This window comes from Gracilinanus agilis, chromosome 4 (assembly GCF_016433145.1).
Source record: "Gracilinanus agilis isolate LMUSP501 chromosome 4, AgileGrace, whole genome shotgun sequence".
Taxonomy (NCBI): Eukaryota; Metazoa; Chordata; class Mammalia; order Didelphimorphia; family Didelphidae; genus Gracilinanus; species Gracilinanus agilis.
In genome coordinates, this window is record NC_058133.1 from 176,299,692 (window position 1) to 176,319,257 (window position 19,566).

General features: G+C 37.4%; 1 protein-coding gene across 1 annotated transcript in view; it reads right to left on the reverse strand.

Moving 5' to 3' along the window:
- GDPD1 (glycerophosphodiester phosphodiesterase domain containing 1) overlaps positions 1-19,566 on the reverse strand; it is a 58,448-nt gene that overhangs the window by 11,993 nt on the left and 26,889 nt on the right. Inside the window, exons 3-4 of the mRNA XM_044671671.1 lie at positions 8,333-8,468; positions 4,323-4,368 (exon numbers count right to left, since the gene is read on the reverse strand). Of these exons, the coding sequence (XP_044527606.1) occupies positions 4,323-4,368; positions 8,333-8,468 (182 nt within the window). The remainder of the gene's footprint in view (positions 1-4,322; positions 4,369-8,332; positions 8,469-19,566) is intronic.

Below are 19,566 nucleotides of genomic sequence, written 5' to 3' on the forward strand. Positions count from 1 at the left end.
AATGCATTTTTTTTTCTGTCACAGCTCTACAAAGTCCACTAATTAGTGTTCTTTAAAAAAAAAAAAAAAAGCAGCAGGAAACAGTTCTGTGAATAGAGCCAGGCCTGGAGTCTGGAGGTCTTGATTTCACCTCAGACACTTCCTAGCTGTGTGACGTTGGGCAAGTCACTTTAACTCTGTTTGTTTTCTTTTTTTTTTTAAAGTGTTACTTTCCGTCCTAATGACAACTCTAAGAAAAGGGCAAGGGTTGGGGTCATACAGCTAATAAATCTGGGCCTTCTGGACTCCAGACTCAGTTTTAACTACTATTACGCCAAGCTGCCTTTGGAGAAGTTAAGCCAGGGAAGGGTGGTGGGTGTACAGCCAAGGAACTCTTAACTTAAAAAGTTTTAAATGACATATTAAGAACGTGTAAGCAGGGGTAGATCAGAATAATGTCAGGAACACACAAAATGATAGGGAGATTTAAGGACAACTAAAAGGTTTTTGTTTTAGGTATGTTTTTCTTTTCTTTTACCCAAGAAAAGAGGAATAAAGGAGGAGGAATAAAAGAGGAATAAATAGGACAGTACTTGGGATGAGGGGGCAGAGAGGGGAAGAGGAGAATGAATAATAGATGAGGAAGGAAAGGAAAGGAAAGGCTATTTAAAATTTTTTTTAAGACAAGCAGAATAGTTCTTGCACTAAAATGATACAATTACAACAAAAAAGGTACGTGGGGAGTTGAAACCACTGAGGATTTTTCATGGTCCTTGCCATAGCCACAGCCCAAATAAGCTAGCACAGCACAAAGACACGTAAACTGCAGTTTATTTAACCTCTCGAGTGTGCACTCCCCATATTTAGGTGATGGACATGTGTGTCCCACAATTCCATAGATGAAATTCTCTCCACCTGAGCTGCTCAGGACATTCAGGAGAATCAAATAAAGGAAAAGTTGTTTCTTATAATGCAGATAAAATGGTGAGACTCCAGGCCAAAAGGTACAGATGAAAACAAAAGGAAGCTGCATTTCAACTGCAATCTAGGAAAGATAGCATCCAAGTGAGCACAGCCATTTATATCACCCCAAAGGAAATGAGTCTCTTTATTAGTCAGTTAATCAATTAGCATTTGTTAAGAGCTAACAATCAGCTCCCACAAAATGGGATAAAGGGGAGCTTCAGGGAACTATTCAAAATTCTTTAGTAAAACAATGAGAAGGGAAGGAGAAACTGAAGTAGACAATCAACTGCTAAGCAGTCCGGAACCTAAATTTCCCCACAAATGCACTTTCAGTAAAACCCAAGATAAGAGATTAAGTTGCCTAGGAGGACTTCAGGCCCCAATTTAGACAGGTTTAGTTATCTATCTAAGATGTTCAATCTGTGTCTGACACTTTGTGGTTTTTCGTGGCAAAGATACTGATTGACATTTCCTTCTCCAGGTCATTTTGCAGACGAAGAAACTGAGACAAATAGGGTTAAATGATTTATACATGGTCGCGCAGCTAGTGTCTGAGTCCAGATCTGAACTGAGGAAGATGAGTCTGCATGACTCTGGACCCAACAATATCTACTGTGCCACTTAGTTGCCAATTTATATCCTACAGTACTGGAAAAATCTAGGAACCTTTTCACAGATTGACTTAAACTCATGCCTGGAATGCTCTCCCTCTTTATCTTCATCTCCTAGCTCCCCTGGTTTCCTTCAAATCTCAGCTAAAGTTCTACCTTCTACAAGAAACCTTTTCTAGTTCTTAAGCTTAGTGCTTTCCCCTCTGAGACTCCTCCCATTTTACACTGCTGTATAATAGTTTGCATGACTATACCCTATTGAGATATTAGATCCTGGAGAAGAAAGGTCTGGCTTTTTGGGTATTCTTTGTTACCTCCACCTCTCAGTACAGTACCTGACATATAGGTGCTAGATAAATGCTAGTGGACTTTGAGTTAATTTGATTGCTGAATCATTCAGTGACCTTTGAAAAATTGTGGAGAATAGAAAAGGGGACACAAAACTGGAGAAAGGCAGAAGACTCAATTTTCCAAAAAGGGAAGAGACTTGGGTCTGCAAACTAGAAGACTAGGAACTTCCCATTTCAGGACATATTTTAAAAAATGATTAGTGAATATCTAGAAAAGGAAGTGGCAATAAAAAAGCCAACATGGATTCATGAAGAAGTCAAACCAACCTCATTTTCTATTCTGATAAAGTTACTAATGAAAGGGCAGAAAAATGCTGTAAATATAATTTACCTTGAAAAGTATATGATAGTCTATACTTATGGACAAGATGCAAAGATAGAGACAAAATGACAATATTAGTTTTAGGTAGATTTGGAAACTACTGACCAAATCAGACTCCATATCAGATTTGAAGGAAATGCCCAGGGGAAGTGCCCTGTTAAATCTGCACTTTGCTCTCTACTATATAACATTAGATGATATGGAGACCGCGCGTCATGGCTGGCAAAGGGCCCTCAGCTCAAGGCTCAAGGTAACAGAGGTTCAGAAAGGACAGAATGCTTATCAAGCGGTCTCCAGGGGATAGAGCAATAAATGGTAGCCATAGCCCCACGGTACGATTTTGGAGGTGGGAAGGAATGAAATGGTTTTTTGAGTTTTAAACAGCCTGCAGCAAGCTTTCTATTTCTGACTTCTTTAAAAAAATAAATAAACCCTTAGCTTCCATCTTAGAATCAATACTGTGTTTTGGTTCTAAGGCAGAAGAGCAGTAAGAGCTAGGCAATGGAAGTTAAGTGACTTGTCCAAAGTCACAGAACTAGAAAGTGTCTTGAAGCCAGACTTGAACCTAGGATCTCCCACCTGTAAGCCTGGCTTTCAATCCAATGAGCCACCCAGCTGCACCTATTTCTGACTTCTTAGAAAGGAATAGTGTTTGATATCTTTTTATTCTAGATTTATATTCTTAAGTTTTAAAACTTCAAATATTCATTTTGAGTGAATGTTTTATGGTTAAGAATGCCTACTGCACTTTAAATAAGAAAAATCTTGAACTTGAAGGAAAAAGAAGCAACCAGAGCAGTAAATTAGGTGACTTATCCAGGGTACTCAGCTTATTAAGTATGAGGTTTAGGACTTATAAGAGGGGTGTGCACTGGAAAAAGCTTGACTGATCAGGAAAACTGAAAATAAGCACACTAATTTTCTTTACTACTATTTTCTCCATTTTTTTTTATGTCTAGATGATCAGCAAAACAATAAATCAGGCAGATTTAAAGGTCAGTGACCAGGGCAGGAACTGTAGAATAGGGATAGGCCAAGATCACAGACTCAGCACTTACGGCTCTGAGCTAGGCCAGCAGCTCAAGAATAAATAGAGCAGAATCCTGGATTGACTACAGGTCCAGGTCAATAGAAAGGGATCTTCCCACAGAGGCCAAAAGCCCAAACGATGCCCAGAACTCTCACCTAAGATATATAGCTTAGAGATGTCCAGAGCTGATGCTGGATTTTGTCCCAATCTGGGCCAGCAGTTTAGGGTCTCCTGTGACCATATTCACTAAAATAATTAAATCTGAAATGTTATGAAGTATTTCTCCAATATAGTTTTTTAATCTTTTATTTGTTCTCAGGAAAACTAGAACTTGGCATCTACCCACATTCTTCTATACTTTAAAAAAATACATTTTTATTGGATAGAGGAAAAGAGGCAACTCAGATACCATCTTCAACATGAAGCCTTTCCTGATTTCTCTAGTGCCCTCCTTTCCAAATGACCTTATACTTACTTTGTATATAAATTAATTTATTTACTTTATGTACTTCTGTATATATTTTTATATGTACTCATTGTCTCATTGGAATCTAAATTCTTTATGAGTAACATTGTTTCATTCATGTATCCTCAGGGTCTAGCACATTGCCCTGTACATGTCTGATACATATTTGATTGATGAATGATTTTTTTTCCTCCCAAAGAAGCCTCCTGAACTCAACTTAGTCTCCCAAAGTGCCTCTAGTAGAAAGAGAATGTGTTACACAGCCCACAAGACATTTAATTTACTTGATACTTAAGGTCCTCCCTAGAAGTTAACAAATTTTACAAGGAGTACAATAATCCTTAGGTAAATTTGGATAGAATGGGCCACTTCTCTCCGGGTTTTAATTATTTCTAGGCAAATTCTAAGTTTCAGTTCTGCAGAAACAAGAGATGCCACCCAGTTTTCTGTAACTCAGCTAAGTCATGAGGCTCCAAAGTCATTGACAACTTCTTATCTTCACTACTAGAATCCTTGCTGAGCAAATATTTGTTCCTGTTTTTAAATATGAGAGCACATTAATGACACAAGTGTTTTAAGATGACAGTGAAAACATTACCTCTTTGAAATGTTACCTCCAATTTGCCAAGGTAAGGTGGAAGTTCCTTTAAAAGATATGATAAAGAGAATGTTAGCTTTAGGAAAAAGAAACAACTGGTTTTAGTTTCTTAAAATAAGATGGAAAGTAATTTAGGAAAACAACAAACTTTAATAGATTATATTTATTTGTACATAGCATTGCTCAGCAAAATCTCTGCAAATATAGCTTACCTACATCTACCATTAAAAATACCAAGGGAAACAATCTAACAAAGTTGGTCTTTTATTACACTTCAGAACAAAAATTAATAAGAATTTTTCAACTGATTCCTACCAGGGCATTCCAAATACTTAGTTGACAGAAGTTACAAATTTTATTTTAGAGAACATGGTAATTTTCATGAAATTATTTGCTTTAAAAAAAAAAGAAATCCACACTTGTTCTCTGAACTTATAGAATGTCCAGGAAGAAAAAGCAGTTATTTATTATTTCCCACTACTATTTATTCTACCATATGATAATGATCACTTAAAAACTTTTCAACATGTATGATTTTTAAAAATTGTAATTATCATGCATAACACACTTCTATTTTGGTCATTGTTGTAAGAGCATACTTATTCATGACCAAAACTCCAAAATAAAACCATAAGGACACTGATGTCAAAGATAGTATACTTTGACCCACATCCATCCAACTCCAACAGTTCCAACCTGTATGAGTAAATAAACCTTTTTTGGATTCTTAATTCTAATATCTACCAATCTCTATGAAATTCTACTATCTGTGACTTGATCACTGGTTTAAAGACATATTTTCATTCCTATGCCATCATCATTCTTGGTGACTTGACTATGTCAATAACATTTATAACAATTTGAACTTAAAGCTCAATTCCTAATTCTTTCCATTTGTTCCTCTATTTCTCTCATTGGATTAGTGCCAGCCCTGGAACTTGCCATCACTAGAAACTACTCTCATTAAAATCACTAGTACTCCATCTTCCAGCTGTCCTGAACAGCCTGCCTCTTCAAAGTCATCATGACCGCCAATCTGTGTTTTTCCAATCCATGTCCTCTGGCTTAATTTTTTCCCTTCACTGTCTTAGGATCTAAGACTTAGAGTTACAAGGAATCTCAAGAGGTCATCTAGTACAACTCTCTCCGGAGGCAACTGAGACCAAGGAAGATTAAATGACTAGCCCAAAGTCACCCAGGTAATAAACAGCAGGGCTGATATTGGAAGTCAGGTCCTACAGTCCAAATCCAGGGCTCTTTACTAATCTCCCTGCCTCCAGGGTCAGTCACTTCAATGGTAATCTCATCTCTCATTCTCTGCGTCATTAACCTTCCATTGTTCCAACCACTAAGAGGAGGGAAATATTTTATTTTATTTTTTTTTTCAGAAAACCTTATTTATAAAATGTTTGAACTTTGCTTGATGTGGCTAGAAATTGGTTGATCTCAATTATGCTCCCAGAAAGCCTGCATGGTTGGAAAGAATGCTTGGATCCCACCATCCAAAGCTTGAGTTCTGAGTTCTCCAAATTTGAATGTTTATGCTTCCATCTCAATTGACCCTTAATTTGAATGTTTATGCTTACTAATCTATATCTCAATGGACCTTGCCAAGAACAGCCAGCTCTACAAAATAGCTTTAAAAATAGTTTTAATTGCTACTAAGTGGGGTTCTAGTGTTGGTTGGTATTCTTCTCTGCACAGTTTGAGGAGGGAGCATTCTTCCTGCTTTCCTCCTCTGCCCCTACCAAATAAGTTTCTTTCTAAAACTCTTAGACTTTGAGATTCCTCCTCATTACTGACACTAATCACCGGTCAAGACTGTCTGCCCCTCAGGCTTCTCTCCTCTCTACACTTTCTCTCTTGGCAACTGAAATAAGTAAATGAGAGAACAGGTATAAGAGCTTCAATTATTCTCTCTATCCAAATAATTCCCCACTCTGTACCTCTAGCATCAAACTCTTCACTAAGCCCCTTAACCAATATTTTCAATTATCTCTGGATATCTGCATTTGAATGTTTCACCAGCTCTCATCATATTTAAAACAAAACATCCCTTGGAAATTTTTTAAAAATCATACCTTCTATCTTAAAAAAATATATATATCTTAAAAATACTGTGTATTGGTTCTGAAGCAGAAGAGCAGTAAGGAAATAAGGTTAAATGACTTGCCCAAGGTTACACAACTAGGAAGTGTCTGAGGCCAGATTTGAGCCCAGGACTTCCTATCTCTAGGCCTGACTCTTTATTTCCCTAGGAATCTTAACATCTTAATTTCCCTATTTCTATTGATGGTGTTTGAGAGTTTCTCAGCCTGGATTCCCTTGAGAGCACAGAGAGAACTCATCTACCAGCAAGTAAAAGACTGAAGGTCAAATAAATTGAGTAATCAAACAAAGGAAAATAAATTAATTAGCTACTTATGGGTAGCAATATCAACTTCCTAAGGTACAGCTTTGCTTTTTTCAGCCCAGATTAGAATGCCAGTCAGCAGCATTTTGTGGCATTTGAAAGAACTATTATTGTCTATCTCTACAGGAAAGTTGGCCTGGAAAGTCCCTAAGTAAAATATTTAGGACAACATTCCTAATAGTTAGAATAGTTAGAGTGTATATAGATAATCTTTATATATATTCAGCCTAAATAGGGTGCAGGTAGGTTGCATCAGATTTTGTTACTGGGGGAGGGGGACAGTGGAGAGGTTATTCAAACAGCAGCACATTCCAAAATGGCACCATGGGTTATCTTGGTCATTCAAACTCAAAACTTCAGAATCATCCTTGATTCAGTCCCTTACTTGACTACTTCCTCAGATCAATTAGGCGCTAAATCATGTCAATTCTAATTTTAAAACAGCTCTAACATCAGTTCTCTCCTTTCTATTCCCAAAACCCTCAAACCCTAGTTTATCCCTTCTCATCTTAACCACTTGGTTATACTCTCCTGTTTTTCCTTCCTCCAGTCCCTTCCCCAATCTATCTTTCCCCTTCATACCAAAGTATATCTTGCTGAAACACAGCAAGTGTTTGGATCTCATTCCTTTCTTGCTCAGACCTCTCCACTGCTCATTGAATAAATTGTAACCTCCTTACCTTAGCAATCAAAGCCCCCAGCTGACTCCAACTTACCTTTGCATTTTTACTTCACATTCTTTTGCTCCAGTTTCACTTAACTATTTGCTATTTTCTCCTTTTCCTCATCTTCCACATGTTGTGTGTGTTTAAAAAAAAAACAAAAACAATTCTATCCCAGCCATTTCACCCTGGCTCAGGTATACTTCTTCTTCCTGGAAGTTCATCCTGATTTTACACGCACGCACACACACACACACACACACACACACACACACACACACACACCCCAAAATCTGCTAGAAGGGGTTTTTCCCATCTTAAATTCCTCCCCTGCCCTTTCACTGTTTGATCTGCCTTGCCACTTGATCACCTTCTATCTTAATCATCTATACACATCTTACCCTTCCTCTATCATGTTCTCCGAGGCAATGGATCTTCTCAAATTTATATTTCCTATATGTAAGATTTTTTTTTATCATAACAGGCACTTACTGGATGCTGGCTAAACTTATTAAATATTTATTCAAGGCATTTAGCCAGGTGTGGGAGGGATACAAAGGATACAGACCATCTCTACCCTTTCACAGGGGAATCTGGAAAGCCTTTGCTATGGAGGTGGCACCTAAGCTGAGTATTGAAGGAAGACGAGAGATTCTGAAATGTAAAGATGAGGAAGGAAAGCACGGAGTATAGGTGACAGATGACTGTGTAAGCACCAAGATGCTGGCAAGGGCCTGGTAAGTTCAAGAAACAACTATGAGCATGGTTTGGCAGGAAGCTAAAGCAGAAGTTCCTACTGGATAAAGTGCATAAGTTCCAGATGATTTTTCCTCCTTTTTTCCCATCCATTGCTTAATTAATCACTTAATTAATTAATCACTAATACTAACATTACCCCATCCTAAAGCATATGATCTGAATGCATTTTTACTTACACAGTACTTGAGGTCAGAGATGTTTACATTTATTCCAGTTGATCTTTTCAGATTCCCATCGTGGGATACTACCACTTGTTCATCTTTTGTGATATGGCAGTCCAGTTCCAGCATATCAGTTCCCATATTAACTGCACTACAGAAAAAAAAAAAGTCAGCCTGGAAACACCAGCAGTTTAATCGAGTATTGGAAAGCTAAATTTAAGAGGTCATTTGCCTCAGATACAACATTTAGAATATGAGAATGAATTAAAATGATGGAAATGCAAAAGTATTAAGTGTCTATCTGATAATACTCAATATCACTTTAATATCCCACAAATTTTTTTGGCTATTTATTAAAAATTAATTGAAATGACAACAGAGGAATTCTTGAATTCAACTTCATCAAACATTTAGCTTAAGTTCTACTGGTAGAATACAACAGGAACCCAGATAAGTAAATACAGGGAAATTTAGGTTGGGAAAGGGTTCTGACCTATTAGATTCATCTCAAACCCTTTACTTTCCTGCTCAAAACTCTCAATGGCTCTCCATTGCCTGCTGAATTAACTCCACTCTCCTATGGAAGCAGTGTATAAAAGAGTCAGTGTCAGGAAACCTGGGTTCAAGTCCCATCTTCCCTGCTTACTACCTGTGTGACCCTGAACAAGGCATTTAACCTTCTTGGGCCTTAGGAATCTATAAAATGAGGAAATTGGACTAGACAGCTTCTAAGGGTTTTTTCCATGACTTAGACTACCTATGATCCTAGGATTCTCAGCCTGACATTTAAAGTCTTCCAAACTCTGGTTCTGACCTAATTTCCATATTCTCTTTCTGGTAAATACCTCTACCCTGTTCTTCTCCATCCTTTCATAAGAGATTTCCAGCCACACTGATGCTGACTTCATTCACAGTTCAACTCACTCTCTGGATTTCTCTTGCCTTTCCAACAGCCACATTTAGCCCACCCCACCCCACCCTTCCAGTTACAATTTATGCTGTCTTTCTCCATTAGAATGTAAGCTTCTTGGGCAGCTGGGTAGCTCAGTGGATTGAGAGCCAGGCCTAGAGACAGGAGGTCCTAGGTTCAAATCCAGCCTCAGCCACTTCCCAGCTGTGTGACCCTGGGCAAGTCACTTGACCCCCATTGCCTACCCTTACCACTCTTCCACCTATAAGTCAATACACAGAAGTTAAGGGTTCAAAGTAAAAAAAAAAGTAATAAAAAAAAGAATGTAAGCTTCTTGCTCTTTTTGTAGTGGTAAAGAATTAGAAATTGAGATGTCCATCAATGGGGAATGACTGAACAAATTGTGGTACATGTTGGTGATGGAATACTATTTATTGTGCTATAAGAAACGATAAGCAAGATGATTTCAGAAAAAGCTGGAAAGAGATCTGTGGGAACTGATGCAGAACAAAATAAGCAGAACTGGGAGAGCATTATACATACAATAACAGCAATAATAGATGATGATTATCTGTGAAAACTTGGCTACTCTCAGCAATGCAATGATCTGGGATAATCCTAAAAGACTTAGGACTGAGAATGCTCTCCACCTCCAGATAAAGAACTGTTGGAGTTGTCTTCCACATTAGTGTATTTATGGTTTTATTTTGGTGTTTTGGTTATGTATGAATTTGCTCTTACAACAATGACCAATATGGATGTCTATTTTACATGACAATGAAGAATTTAAAAAATAAGAATGTAAGCTTCCTGAAGGGTTATCCTGTTTGCTTTGAATTAATACATAACAAGTACTTTAAAAATGCTCTATTACCTCCCACAACACATAGCATAGTGTCTCAAACATCAAAGTTAAATATAGTAAGGCCCCCTTATCCTAGAAACCTAGCCTTCAATTTCCCTTTCCTAGTGTTTTTTTTTGGGGGGAGAGGGGACGGTCATAGACTGACCAGTAAAGAGGCAGAAACAGAAAGCACATACACATGGGATCTGCCAGTATTTGCTTATATCAACAGTTTCAGCTATCTACAGTAGGTATTAGGCTTATTCTATTCATTAAATATTCCAATGGCTCAATGAAGTCACTATTATGGTTACTCCATCCTTTGTCCTTGATTTTTCAAGAATCTATGAATATAAACCATGCAATAAACCTTCCTCTGATTCTTTAATATTTTGTAGTAAGCAGTGTAACATGGGAACAAAAACTAGCCAATGAAGGGCAAACAGTTTTCTAATAAAAGTATGAAATCATCCTCAATACTTAACTGGGGACAGCTAGGTGGCTCAGTGGAGAGAGCAGCAGACCTGGAGTCAGGAGAACCTAGGTTCAAATTTGGACTCAGATACCTCCTAGCTATAATTGCCTAGCACTTGCCCTTCTGTCTTAAGAATTGTTACCCAGACAGAAGATATGGGTTTAAAAAAACAACAAAAACAACAACAAAAAAGAGTTAAATGGTCCAGGGGAATAAAACTGGAACTACTGACATGGCTTCCAAGTCACCAGAGCACAAAAGACAATGAACCCTCAGGGGTCAGGAGCTACTCAGCTTCTGACCAGCATATCACCATGGTAAATACCACAGAGAAACTGTACCCAAACAAATCAACACTGTATGCTTGATGAATACCCCCACTATGCCATTGCTAGGCAAACCTTTTGGTAGTTGTTAATTGCCTTCATTTCATTCCAGATTTGAACCTGAATCAACTGACCATCCTGAATCAGGCCTAGCCTACAACATTTAGGGGTGATTTGGCAGGACTGGATTACAATGACCTCATAGTTGAAAGTGGGAAAAGGGCAACGTGGAGGAAGAGAACCTGATTGGATGCCCTGAAATAGGAGCCCTTTTAATCTCTGTCCCTTCAGCTATTGTGGTGGGTAAAATTGCAACAAAAGACAGGCTGGGATAGTTTTCTCCATGGCAAGATTAACAATGACATACAAACTGTTAGTAAAGTACCAGCCATCTCAATCAAAAGGCCAGGGACTCCAACAGGACAAGAAAATCCTCCACTGGGACACAGTGAAGAGGAGTTCTGGGTGATTAGGAATGTCACAATTGGCAACAGCTAGATGATAGAAAAGGTGGATTGTCTTCATGTGTAGATGGGACCCAGATGCCTCTAGCAATCTTGGCTAGAAAAACAAAACTTCCCCAGCCAAGATCTTCCCTTTTGGTTTCCCCATGGAGTCCAGATCACCCCTAATTTTAATAAGGAAGAGTCCTCTGTTGGACTTCACAGCCCAAGCTGGTTATTTGTTCATCTGTAAATAAAAGTAAGGGTCCCACAAGTTATAGAACAAGTACCCTGGTTTCAGAGACTGCAATGAGAGCTAAACTAAGAAATGGGGTTTGACAAAATGGGGGAAAAGAATGGATTACAGAGTATTATGAATTATTAAATGATATAGCATAATAATAATTTTCCTTACCATATACTAGGAAAGCCCAACTCACTCACTTTAGAAAATAGAAACTGAATTAATTTCTATTTGGGCATTTAGTTACTAAGGACAGATAGGGATATGCTCTGAAAATAACAAATGTTATATAAAGCCTTTTGTTAAATTTGTATAACTCTACATTTGGGTAACAATGGATCATTAGCTATCAAATTTACATATTTTTTTTAAATTTGGAGATAACAGTGATCTCTCTAGGACTACTAGGTAAGCCTGAGCCCTCCTAAAGACTGAATTTGAGGATTGTCTAAGAAATGTGCTAAATTTGCTGGGATTCCTTATAAGCCATAAAGGAGACCACTAAGAACTGCCATTTGGGCTTTTGAAAGGCCTCATAGAGGCATGTGAGGGGATAATATTCAAAGTCTCCAGGACCTCAGACACTTTTCCAAAATTGGGGATATAGGCAAATGTACCAAACAAATGTATTCCTACTGGATTTGCCAAAAAGACAGGAGCAGCTTCTATTTTTTGTTTTAGAATTGTGAACTCTCAATTCTTTTTAAATTTTAATATTTTTTTCCAATTAATATAATTAGTTACAATTCTGAGTGAACTCAATTCTTGCTCAGTTAAACTTGCAGTGGGGCCACTGCATAGGCCCAGGCAGAGTGCCAGGGAGAGTCCCTTACTTTGGCAAGAATGGTGAGACTCCTCAGATATGCCAGCCTAAAGCATTTATATGTACTAATATAGACAAGCTTGTGGCTGAAATGACTTCTTTGCTTTGGGTATTCCTTTCCTGAAGCATTAGGTGAGTAGAGATCCTGAAATAGACATTCTTAGCCTTGGCAGCAGCTTCTAAGTTTAAGAGACCCTGCATCCAAAAAAGGAAAATGATAAATGTTGGAGAGGATGTAGGAAAATTGGGACATTAATGTCCTGTTGGTAGAACTGTGAACCGATATAATCATTCTGAAGAGCAATATTGGAACCATGTTCAAAGGGCCATAAAGGCCTATCCTCCTTTGACCCAGAAATACCACTTCATCTGTTCTGTATTCCAAAGAAATCAGAGATAAGGGAACTGGACCTACTTGTACAAATATATTTTTAGCAGCAATTTTTGTAGTAGCACAGAACTGGAAAGTGAGGGGGTATCCATTAATTGGAGAATGGCTGAATAAGCTATGGCGTATGGTTATATTGGAAAACTTGAGCCATAAAAGATGATGAACAGGATGAGTTGAGAAAAAACCTGTAAAGACTTATATGAACTGATGCAAAATGAAATAAGCAGAATCAAAAAAGCAATGTATACAGCAACAGAAATATTGTATGATGATCAGTTGTGAAGGACTAAACTATTATCAGCAAAACAAGATTCCAAGATAACCCCAAGGGACTCGTGGTAAAAAAAATGCTCTCTACAGCTAAAGAAGGAGCTGTTAGAATTTGATTGTGAATCAAAGCACACCATCCTTCACTTTTTTTTCTTCATGAGTTTTTTTTTATTGTATTTGTGATATATATATATTAATTCGTGTCATAGGGAATTTGGAAATATATATTGCATAAAAGCACTGCATCATAACCTACATCAGACTATTATTGCCTCGAAGAAGGAAAGATCCAGAGGAATATGAATTACAAAATGTCAGAAAACAATTGTCAAAAACTATGTATACATGTAATTAAAAAAAATTCAATTAAAGAAGAGGTGCCAAGTCCCTCAGGTGACATTAACAGTAAGAGAAGCTTTCTGCATTATCAAGGATAACCATTTACAGGAGGAACCCAGGCCCTAGAATAGTTCACCAGAAATCCATTGGAGTTACTTAAGCCAACCTATATGATAATTCTTGACCTCATCAATGTGGTAACCAAGAGCTATAGCAGCAGGACCAGAATGGTTTCAACATTCATGTTTCGGCACAAAGGGTTAGCAACAAAGCCCAGGCATAGTAGGGCAGTGGCAGTGTTTAGGGAAGAAGTATCACAGGATCAATAGAATTAACTACAGAAGGCCCAAAGTGTGGTGACAAAGACATGAAAACTGGAGAGGGTGTCTATGCATGCATCACTAAACAATTATGGTATATAAATGTGTTGGAATCCTACAGTACTATAGGAAATTACAAAGGGGATGTTTCTGAGAAGCTTGGGAAAGCTTGTATGAACCCAAACAAGTGGAGTGAATACAACCAGGAGAACAACTTATACAAAGACAATATGGTAAAAAACAACTTTGAAAGACTTAGAATTCTGACCAGTATAAAAACCAATCATGATTCCTGAGGATTAATGATGGAAATTGTTACCCACCTCCTGATAGAGAAATGATCAAAAAATGAAATTCATGGGGGGAAGGGGAGGAGAAAATGTGGTCAATTTGGAAATTTGTTTTGTTGACTATACATTTGGAGCAGATTTTGTTTTTTCTTTTTCGCTGGGAAGAGGGGGGAGGGGAAAGTGAGAAGGGAAAGGATTCTTGCTGATTAAAAAAATCTTAATTGTCCAGTTTTTGGTTTACTAAATCTGGAATTGGGAAGGCCTCTCCAAACTGCTGCCATATATTACCCAGTGGTCATTGGATAAGTTCTCTCAGGAAGGTCAAAGGGATTAATGGAGGTTAATTAAGGAGGTTCCTTACTTTCTTTGACCTCAGATATTTCCTAGCTGTGTGACCCTGGGCAAATCGCTTAATCCCAATAGCTTGGCCCTTACCACTTTTCTGCCTTGGGATACTTAATACAGATTTCTAAGACAGAAGGTAAGGGTTTAAAAAAATTATTAAAAACCTCTGGCACCGCAATACTTTTTCATTAAAAAGGAAAATAAACTTAACTAGGAACAAAAACAATCAAATAAGTATACAAAATAAGTAATAAATCATGCCATAAGAATATACAACATAGTTTAATAAAATAAAATTGAGCAAATTACCAAAATCCATTTGTTCTCATTTGTCCTCATCTAAAGTGCAAATTCTTTCTACCTTTACACTTTTTGAAAATATTCCCTGCTATCAACCAGAGGATCTTTTCCTTCTATTTAGCTCCTCCAAAAGATGTACAAATATTTGCTTATGATACTCCCTCTTACTCTGAGAATTCCATTTCTGCCTAAACAACAAAGGAATGTTATTTGAGCATTTGTACAACTACTAAAGAAGAATGCACAACATTAGCTCAAATGGCTCATTTACTTGGGAAGCCCACTTGGTTGCACAGTTCCTATTTCAAGACAGTTTTCTTTTCTCTCTCCTTTTTAAATAGAGGGATATATACAACTACCGATTTAGGGCAAAACTTTGTTAGTTCTTTTCAAAATGTGGGTGTGGGCAAAACATAGGATTATGGGGATGCTATTTATACTACACTATCACACACCTATATAGTGTTTTATTCTGTGTCTGAATAATAAAGCTTTCAAATTACCTTGTCAATTTCTTAAACAAATAATGATAGCTCACATATTTTTGTTTTTCATTCTCCACAGTGTAGGAAAAATGCATGTTGAATAAACCAACTAAAGCCAAGTTTTAGGTCTCAAAACAATCGAATTAGAAATTTTAAGGTACATGTACATTCACCAAGGAGATAGGATCTATAGTCACCAATGTTTTATTGATCAACATGAATTTAAGGTAGGAATTTAAGTTTAAGGAAAACTCTTTCTGTTACAGACTGCTTTTATTGAAAAAATGGAGTCGCTTTATGAAATTCTGGACACTAATGGGTATATTTTTTAGAAGATCTGTGCTTGAAGAGACCATAGATATCACAACTAATCCATTCTCAATTTATAGGTAAGGAAAGAAACTGAGGTATGCCTATACTTTAAAACTCATTATAGTATCAACTACTAAATGCCCAATTGAACTATAAATCCAGAGAAGGCAAAGTAAGTTTCTTATGGTCATACCAAATTCTCTCAAAAATGTATGATGATATGTTTTGTTTAAAGGTTCCTGTTCTTTAGGGGACTGACTTGTTAAAGCAACCTTCCCTCTTCTCCATCAAAAAAAAAAAAAAAGGATGAGAGAAAAGGGGGAAGGGGAGAAAGAAAGGATTCTGTAGGTACAGAATGAGTCAAACATTATCAATACATTGACAACATGCTCAATGTGTTAATTTGCTTTGCTTGACTATACTTTTGTGGTGCAAAGGGAAGGGAAGAAGGGAGTCAGGAGTCACTGGAAAGTTATAGCAATGTTAAAAAAAAAAAAGTAAAGATTCCAACAAAGCAGAGATTACCTTTCTTTTTATTGCCTAATAACCCCTTCTCAAGTTGTTTTTAAAATGCATAACATACACATGATCACAAAAGAAATCAATTCTACTGAAATTAGTTATTGACAAATTAGAAAATTCACAAGCCCCAGCTTAAAAACCTCTGCTAGATAAGCACAATATATAGTCAATAGGGTTTGTTTGTTTGTTTTTAAATCCAAAGTATGATGGATAACTTAGGATCCTTGTTGTGAATAAACTTGCAGTGCTAATTTTAGAAATGCTGCTAAAATATTTTTTCTAGGTTATAAGCTGTTTATGAATGAAATATCAAAGCCAAGTCAGCAGTTAGTATATCTAGAACATGGGAAGCTAATATAATTTGAGGAGAATGAACAAATCCCACCTCTGGCCCTAACTTACTACCTGTATGATTGTGATCTGAGGTGAATTCCTTAAACTTCTGGGGCCTGTTTCTTCATCTGTATACAGGAGAAGATATATTTTGCTTAATTTGTTTATTTTTTGTTTTTTTTAAACCCTTACCTTCTTTCTTGGAGTCAATAATGTGTATTGGCTCCAAGGCAGAAGGGTGGTAAGGGCTAGGCAATGGGGGTCAAGTGACTTGCCCAGGGTCACACAGCTGGGAAGTATCTCAGGTCAGATTTGAACCTAGGGCCTCCTGTCTCTAGGCCTGGCTCTCAATCCACTGAGCTGTCCCCGGAAGATATATTTTAAATGTACACATTTAATATAATTAATGTGTTTAGTATAAATATATATGCTATTAAATTAAATTAAATCTATGATATCTGATTCATGAACTTGAAACACTGCTAAAAATGAGACATTCATATATTTGAGATATACTTCATTATCACTTTGGCCTTCAGATTGTCTCAGGAATAGCAACTATGTGTGTCTCTTTCACCTTAAGCAGTAGATAGATTTTAGCTAAGTTTCCAATGGGTTGCTGATCTGGCATGAGAAAAAATGTTAGAGAAACCAAAGGCAAGAAAGAGCTGTTCCCTGGGGAAAAAAGAAAAACTCTAGCTCAGAACAAAGAGGCAGATAGCTCCTGAAAGAAATTCCATTCAAATGTTATACTGTTCATTTATTAATCAAATGTTCTCAAGAGGATTACATAAAATAAACAGATTTATGGCCTGTGTTGACTGAAAGCAAAAAAAAAAAGCTATTTTTAATAACTTTTGATTGTGTGCTAAGAATCTTAACTGTTGCAAACACAATTTGCTTCATTCTTTCACTTTCAAAGTGAATTTTTATAGAGACCGAATTGCCCTATGGGTATTCAGATATGATCACCTGTCCTAATAACCTAGTTTTATTTGCTTTAATATAAAAGGATTCCTGTTTCTAGACTATTGTGTCTCTACTTTTCAGCTCCAAGTTTAATCTGTATGAGGATATGTCCCCCTTCAAATGCCTTCTGTTAACATCTATCTTTGTTCTTTGCTCCCCAATTCCTTTTTTGGGGGGTCAGGTCTGGTATGAGAGCTAGAGTCCTCCTCTATCTCACCCAGGCTGTTAAGTGCATAGGCACTTCTCAATAATGACCCCAATCTTGAATCTTGATAGTCATGGAAGCTTTACCCTGCTCTCTTTCATACTTAACCAATTCACTCCTCTCTTGGCAGCCTAATCTCCCTCCACTCCCAGAAGCTCACTGTAGTTGTACCAAACTTAGTGGACATCCAAAATGGGCTTTAGCCTTACTGAAGCTCAGAATTCTTTAATTCCAGTAATCCTCCAGCCTCAGCCTCCTTAGTAGCTGGGATCTCAGGCATGCATTCCCACACTTGGCCTCCCCAATCCATTTTTTAAAAAATGGAAATGAACAAAACTTTAAGAATCAACAAAACCAATTAAACATACTTTACACAGTATATCACTTTGGCAGGTGACTGGAAGACAGTTGAGGAGAGAGACTTGTGGTTAGGTTATTACAATATTCCAGTTATTACAATAGTCCAGATGAGAGGTAATGAGGGCCAGATCTACAATGGTGGTTGAGAAGTATGAGTGGAGAGAAGGATGAAGAAACTACACATTCTGCCTAAGTGTAGTGAAGGAGCAGTTGACGCTGAGGTTACAAATCTAGGTGTACAGATGACAGAAATTTATGTGAATGTATAGAATTCTTGGAAGAGTACATACAGTACATAGTATCTGTATTTTTCACTATTTAGGCCTAGTTTTTACATTTGAATATAGATTCTAAAGTATCTATAAAAACTTAATATCAGTGACCTCTACCTCCCTTTGAACTCTCTCTTTTTCTTTTATTAGTTCAATCAATCAGCAAGTATCTATTCAGCAATTAGCATGTGCTGGACACTGTGCAAAGTGTGCTGGAGATACAAAAATGACAAAAAAATGTGATAGTTTCTGTTTTCAATCAGTTTACAGAGGAGATCTGGGAGAAAGCCATTCCAAACACATACATATATGCATAATGCATACACAATAAATACAAAGTAGTTTAGGGAAGGAGTGCTCCAGCAGCTTAGAAAATCAGTAAATTGTTGTGAGAGAGCTTGATATTAAATGGTTTGGGAGGGAGCCCACTTAAAGAATTACCAGGCTCTGAGGAATCTTTTAAAATAGAGGAATTTATTGAGTGAATGGCTGGGAGGCAGGTGCAAGTGAAGTCTGCTCCTTTGGGAAGATGGGGTCCAGGATTTCTATACCTTAAAGGAACAGAGACTATGTGACCCAAAAAGGAAAGTAGAAAGGGAGACAATCAAGGAGTATTAGATGACATTCCCATGTGAGGTGCCTTGGTGTCTGAGGTAGAAGCACAGGTATACATAGTTTATTACATATTAAGCCCAGACCATAAAGCTGGGTGAGTTGCATATCTCAAAAAATCTAGTGATGTTTGAGATGCGAACAGAAAGTATCTATCCATGCTAAAATCCTCATCATAAAGCTAGGGGACTGTGGGAAGCCGTTCTATGTAGTAAAACCTTTGGAGAAATAGGATCAAATTTAGGGCCTGTTATCTGGATTCCCTACGTGACCAATCCAGGCTGAGGCAGTCTTTGTGTTTGGTCCTGGTCACTTGAGCCCCAAAAAGGCTCTGGTACCAGAAGGTAGGTTAATCCAAAATCAACTTGATCCCTCCAAAAAGGTTATTAGGAGTCATTTAGAGAAACAGAGTCTGTAACAGATATTTTATCTGGATCCCATTACAAAATCATCGGCAAGTAAAACTGTGTGTATGATTTTTCTGCACTGCATGTCAGGATGCAGACTGAATGGGCCATCTAAGATAAAAATCTGAGGCTCCTCTTTTGACTCAGTCTTTGATCCCCACCTTTCTTAGAATTCTTATTGGAGACCTTTGAAGTGGAGACCAGCATCTACTGAGTTAATGATTCCTTTCCTAACAAATGTTAATTAGATAAGAGTGCATATTCAGATTAGAACTGGCTCCTTTAGGATTTGACTGGTGAGCATCTCCCTGGGATATTTCCTCTCCTGGAATTATCCCCTCTGAATTGGGGTTTGGAATTTGACCATTTGTCTTTGCATCTGTATTCTTTAGACTTCAATGGATTATACGTGATTTATTGCCCCTTATCAACTGTGACTTTTTTTTACTGGA